This window comes from Salvelinus alpinus, chromosome 27 (genome assembly GCF_045679555.1).
Source record: "Salvelinus alpinus chromosome 27, SLU_Salpinus.1, whole genome shotgun sequence".
In the NCBI taxonomy this organism is placed as follows: Eukaryota; Metazoa; Chordata; class Actinopteri; order Salmoniformes; family Salmonidae; genus Salvelinus; species Salvelinus alpinus.
In genome coordinates this window covers 37967725-37974221 of record NC_092112.1, presented here as the reverse complement: position 1 = coordinate 37974221, position 6497 = coordinate 37967725, and the positions used below count along the sequence as shown (strand labels likewise).

Sequence of the window (6497 nt, the reverse complement as noted above, 5' to 3'; positions counted from 1 at the left end):
CTTCGCTCTCCTGGCTGGAGATGAGGGGAGTATTCTCTCATCTCTCCCTCTTGTGATGTTAGTGGCTCAGTGTTTAGTTCAGGCTTGCTGCCCGACGCCCCACACCCATTGTGTCAGGGTTTCTACAGTGTGCAGCCACACCTCGCAGCATGGAGTCATGGAGAGATGAGTGACATATTGCCTTGAGATCCACAGTATGCTGACTGAAGTAAATCCCAGAGTCTAACTTCCAGTATCATTGATTAAGCTGAACATGCTCATATTGGCTAATAACGTGTGAGAATAGAGAACGTCAGTAAATGTGTGCCTACTTTTTCATTTCTGCGGTGAAAGGAGACAGGGAGTTGGACGACAAAAGAACAACACGAGTCAGAGACACGCTTTAAACTAACGTCGAGATTTTAATTCCATGTCTGGCCTTCAACAGTTTGTTTTACCCTGTCATCAGTGGTCAGTCTGGTACAGAACAGGGCAGGCAGCAGTAGTTGCAGTTGTCTGGGAGCCTAGCCCAGGGTCCTATTCATTGGGGCACACTAGCAAACAGCTTTAAAGCGTTTTTTGTTGTTTTCAACAGAAAAAAAAATAAAAAGTACTGGACCAACACCAGGTAGGGACTTCCTGTTTCAGTCTGTTTGGTGCCTAATGAACAAGACCCAGGGCTGGGCGTGTTGGGGGAAACAGTCCCATGAGCGCATAGTTTCAGAACACTTAAACAGCTAGCTAGAGGAATGATTGGTGTTTTTTTCTGGCCCTCTTTCTTCATCTGTTGACACTAGAAAAACCAGCTGTGTCATTGTCCGCCGAGGGGGAAAACTGGGAGGGGAGAGGTGGGACTTCCGAAGCACTGCATGACACGTCACCCGAGTCGACCCCCTCCCTGCCCCAGGAAATGTTAGGAGTGTGTCTGTCAGCCAGGTAATTATGCAGACAGCATCTAGAGCTCAAACTCAAGCCACTGGTATGTGTGAGTGCACATTATTGCAAATGGACTGACTGAGTCAGTCAAAAACAGGTTTGAGCACATACCCAGACTGTAGTGGTCTCCAAGATTTGATCTCAGATCAGTTTTGCTTTTCACCTCTTAAAAAGGTTCAAGTTAGGATTGGCGCAGGCTAGAGATGATCCCTAGATCTGTGTTTTAGGGCGAGTTTTAAGTCGAGCTGTCAATGCCACCTGCTGGTTCTCGTTAGTGTCCTATTGAGCCCCCCCCCCCCCCCCCCACTGTGCACACATACACTGGTTGAATCAACATTGTTTCCACGTCATTTCAATGAAAGGACTTTGAACCAATGTGGAAGTGGGCCAGTGATGCGTGGTCAGTCAGGTGAGGAGGTTCCGTTGACCAAGATCACGTTTCATTTTATTGCAGTCATCATTTCTATTCACAAAGTTAACCCCTTCAGAAGCAAGCCTTAGTATACCCATTTTATATATTCAATTCAATAAATATACAGACATTATGGGGACGATAATGTGGAGTCCCATAGTTTGAACTTCCCAGAATCAAATAGATTCCTATTGCTGATCAACAGTATCGTCACATCTCCTGAATCATCTCAAATAAAGGATGTAGTGTTACAAAATAGATCCTCAAGTCAAATCAATGGAATGAAGCCAGAAAAGGTCAAAGTACGTTAATTAATAAGGGCTGTATAGGCACTGCCATTTCAATAGATGAGGGAGAGTCAACTTTTCTTTCTTTTTTTTTTTTTTAGGAGGGGGGAGTGCGGGGATACTGTCTAAAAGGGGTGAGGGGGCAAGGGTGTACCAGACCGCATCCTATTAACAAGCGTTCACATTGTGCACTTTGCAAAACATTGTGCTGTTTTTCAGCAGTTAAAAATCGTACCTTTTTGGCAAAGAAAACATTCATTGAGCATCAATTGTTACAAAATGAAACTTGAGGGACCTGACGTGGAGACGCTGTACAGAGAAGCAGCTCATTTTGGAGGTTAATACTGACTGGAACTGTGATGATGATGAGGGATAGAAACACCAAAATAGCTTCTGTCGAAATAAGCTTGTTTTTCAGTTCCTTGCACTAAGGTCTGATATATTTTTAGACTTGTGTTTCCCACAAGTGCCCAATTGAAACCATTATTAAGTGTTCCAGGGTGAAGTCTTCCCCTTGGTATAGATCTGGGATCAGCTTCTCCTCCCCCAATCCTAACCTTAAAAAGGTCCAATGCAGCCATTTTTTTTCTCAATATCAAATCACTTCTGGGTAACAATTAAGTACCTTACTGTGATTCTTTTTGGCCATTTTAATTGAAAACAAAACAAAAATAGCTTCTTAGCAAAGAACAGTGGTCTGAGCTGTTATTGGCAGAGAGGTCTGAAAGTCTTATTTACCGCCTGGTAATGTCACCAGGCACGCCAAAACTCCCTCCCACCAAAACAGTCTGAATTGTCTGTCTTTTCAAATAGCTCTTACACTAAAAAAAGGCGTCATAATTTTCACAATTTCACAGTATTATTCCAACCTCAGTGTGGAAATACATGATAAAACACAAATATCCCCAGTTTTGACTGCACTGGGCCTTTAACCATTGGTGGGGGAAATGCAAAACTGACCCAATATCAGAATCTAGGGGCAAGTTCACCCTCCTCCATTACTGAACACTTCATTAGAGGACTATATAGGAACGACTACTCCGTCATTTAACGCCGACCATTGATAGGTAGCCTAATACCACCAAGATCCAAAAAGTCACAAAAAGCCGTGTAAACGCTCAGTGCCGGCAGGTGACAACCATTCTGAAAACAACAGGGCCTACTAAGTGTTTCGGTCCAGCTTAAAACCATTGTAGTCTGCTGTAGCCTTAACAAACGTGTTAGGTAATTGCTTTCCCATTTTCCTATGAATATTTGAGCGATTTTTTTCAGGGGGGTAATTGTATAGAACTTGCGGCCTAATGGTCCTGTTCTTACTCTCCATCTAAAGTCATTGAGAGGCAGAGTGACAAACGGGACACTGTCTGGAGTTAGCTTACGTCTGTCCATAGAAACAAAATCTACTCTGAGAATGCCATGGTCTGAGGGGCTTTGCCCATTCTCGTAATTCTATTTCTATGGGTCTGCCAACAACAAAAGTGACTGATAATCCCACGTCGAGATTGAGATACAAAATTAAACACCACGTAAAAAATAAAAAATAAATCACTGAAAAAAAATACTTCTGCGACCATCAGTGCCTCTCTTGCGGTTTTATATACAAGAGTAGAGTATATAAATGTAAAATGAGTAAAAAAAATGAAATAAAGAAATGAGTGCAATGACAAACCGTACAAACCGTATATGCCTTTGCCCCTTTGTTTCTCTCCCAAAAGGTTACATGTCTAGCTAGCGATTCAGGAGCTCAGGGCCCACTGCGACAGTCCACTGTCTCTCGGTCTCTCTCTCCCTGTGTCAGTTTAAAACCAGTCGTTTACATTGTCAGTTTGAGTTTGGCTCTGCGAGTCAAGTTAAGTCGTTGGGTAGGCAGTGTTACCACCCCTCTTGCCCATAAAAAGTGGCGCAAAAAATTGAATCTGTAGTGGTTGCTGATAAAACACACAGACGACACGAGGACAGAAAAAAAATATGAAAAGGCTTTTTGATTGGCAGCGGCCCTTCTCTGCTTCCAGCCTATCAGGGGTTCCAGTAAAGGTGTGGGGGGGCAGGTCTGAGGGGGTTCAGCCAATTAACTGGAGAGGGTTGTTATTGTACATCCTAGATCCAATTCTTGGGTGTAGGCCCTCACCCCCAAACCTCCATCCATCTCAGAACCAGCCCTCTCTGCTCCCTCTTTCGCCTTTCTTCCGTTTTGCCCGAGTTCCTCATTCTCTTGCTTCGTTCTGCCCAACTTCCTTAGCTGAGCCTAGCCCTGGGCTAGATGAACTTGAAGCACTTAGTCTTGTCGTGGGGCAGACGTGTCTTGAAGAGCACAGAGTCCACGCGGAACTGTGTGTAGAGTAAGGGCATGTAGCCGTACACCTTGACAAAGAAGTTGATGCACTTATGGCGCTCGTGGAAGTGAGAGTCGTCGTGCGACAGGGCCTGCGGGCAGCCGGGGCAGCGGAAGGTCCAACGAGACGTCACCTAAGAGGGAGGAAATGGAAAGGGTGTGTCTGATCACAATGCTACAACCATTTTGATTGCTTTGTCGATACCATGAACATGTGGTCGTAAAATATGGCAGTGTGTGCCAATGAATACTGGCACAGAATACTTGCACAGAATTGAATACTGCGACACATATTACAGTGCATAAAATGAGGATGACTCTTAGGGTTGATTCTCCAGGAAAAGGAAAGTCACTCATTGGTTATAGGAGGTTACTTCCCACCACATGCATTATTCACCTGCCTTATTCCTACCAGGGCCAACTTGCTGTCAAGTCACACACGCCATCGAAGCCTGTTCTAATTCCTGAATGGAACACCTGGGAATATTCCAAGATTCCGGGTCCCACAATTCCCCCTGGCTCGATTGGCATAATTAGTCCGCTAGCCATAAATATGTATATACTAGTATAAATTTCTTGCAAATAGATGTCGAGGGAAACGCAAGCGTAGGGCAACAATCCAATCTTGCTGTGCTCTGATTTATAATTTGCCAGAGAATATTGAACATGTCAGGTTGAGTAATGGTTGGCTAAGTGAGCAGAAATATAAATAAACAGTGCCCGGGGTGTGTGTGTCTTTTTGGAGTATACGTGTGTGTGTGTGCGCCCCACTGACCTTGATAGGGGGCTTTCGGGTGATGTGTGACACCAGGAAGTTCATGGCGATATCCTCGCAGTTGATGTACTCGTCCACCATGTCGCGGATGGCCTGAGGCATCACATACGAGTACAGGTACGCGTAGTACTGCAGCAGAGAGACAAAACATATGAGGGAATCAACCGGCGCCCCGTTCATTTGAACACGCAACCTTTTTAAACATTTTGCAACAGAAAATGAGCGAGTCCAGTGGACAAGTCATCCCTCCCTGTTTTACGTTCTTTTCTTCCGTTTAGTGCCTAATGAATATGGCCCAGGTGGAATGAGGAGAGGGTGAGACAGGTCAGACCAAAGAACGTACAAGAAAGTCATGGAGAGGAGGGATGAGGGTGATGCATCTTACAGAAGACAGGTAAGTTTCGGAAAGCATTCAGACCTCTTCACTTTTTCCTTTTTGATACGTTACATTCTTATTCTAAAATTGATTAAATAAAACATTTTACTCATCATTTTATACACAATACCCCATAATGACAAAGTGAAAACAGGTTTTTTATTTTTTCCCCACATTTAATAAACCTAAAATATAGAAATACCATATTTACATAAGTACTCAGACCCTTTACTATGAGCTCAGGTGCATCCTGTTTCCATTGATCATCCTTCAGATGTTTCTACAACCTGATTGGAGTCCACCTGTGGTAAATTAAATTGATTGGACATGATTTGGAAAGACACACACCTGTCTATATACGGTTCCACAGTTGACAGTGCATGTCAGAGCAAAAACCAAGCCACGAGGTCAAAGGAATTGTCCGTATATCTCCGAGACAGGATTGTGTCGAGGCACAGATCTGGGGACGGGAACCAAAATATTCCTGCAGCATTGAAGGTCCCCAAGAAAAAAAGTGGCCTCCATTATTCTTAAATGGAAGAAGTTTGGAAACACCAAGACTCTTTATACAGCTGGCCGCCCGGCCAGATTTAGCAATCGGGGGAGAAGGGCCTTGGTCAGGGAGGTGACCAAGAACCCGATGGCCACAATGACAGAGCTCCTCTGTGGAGATGGGAGGACCTTCCAGAAGGACAACCATCTCTGCAGCACTCCACCAATCAGGCCTTTATGGTAGAGTGGCCAGATGTAAACCACTCCTCAGTAAAAGGCACATGACAGCCTGCTTGGAGTTTGCCAAAAGGCACCTAGAGACTCTCAGACCATGAGAAACAAGATTCTCTGGTCTGATGAAAGCAAGATTGAACTCTTTGGCCTGAATGCCAAGCGTCACATCTGGAGGAAACCTGGCACCATCCCTACGGTGAAGCATGGTGGTGGCAGCATCATGCTGTGGGGATGTCTTTCAGAGGCAGGGACTGAGAAAATAGTCAGGATCTAGGGAAAGATGAACAGAGCAAAGTACAGAGAGATCATTGATGAAAACCTGCTCCAGAGCGCTCAGGACTTCAGACTGGGGCAAAGGTTCAACTTCCAACAGGACAACGACCTTAAGCACACAGCCAAGACAACGCAGGAGTGGCTTCGGGACAAGTCTCCGAGTGTCCTAGAGTGGCCCAGCCAGAGCCCGGACTTGAACCAGATCAAACATCTCTGGAGAGATCTGAAAATAGCTGTGCAGCGATGCTCCCCATTCAATCTGACTGAGCTTGAGATGATCTGCAGAGAAAAATGGGTGAAACTCCCCAAATACAGGTGTGCCAAGCTTGTAGCGTCATACCCAAGAAGACTCGAGACTGTAATTGCTGCCAAAGGTGCTTCAACAAAGTACTGAGTAAAGG

The 6497-nt window shown here is 44.8% G+C and overlaps 1 protein-coding gene across 1 annotated transcript in view; it reads right to left on the bottom strand.

The window, feature by feature from the left end:
• Positions 1–376: 376 nt before the first annotated feature.
• LOC139556508 (exostosin-like 3) overlaps positions 377–6497 on the bottom strand; it is a 42581-nt gene continuing 36460 nt past the window's right edge. Inside the window, exons 5-6 of the mRNA XM_071370553.1 lie at positions 4722–4850; positions 377–4080 (exon numbers count right to left, since the gene is read on the bottom strand). Of these exons, the coding sequence (XP_071226654.1) occupies positions 3871–4080; positions 4722–4850 (339 nt within the window). The 3' untranslated portion in view covers positions 377–3870. The remainder of the gene's footprint in view (positions 4081–4721; positions 4851–6497) is intronic.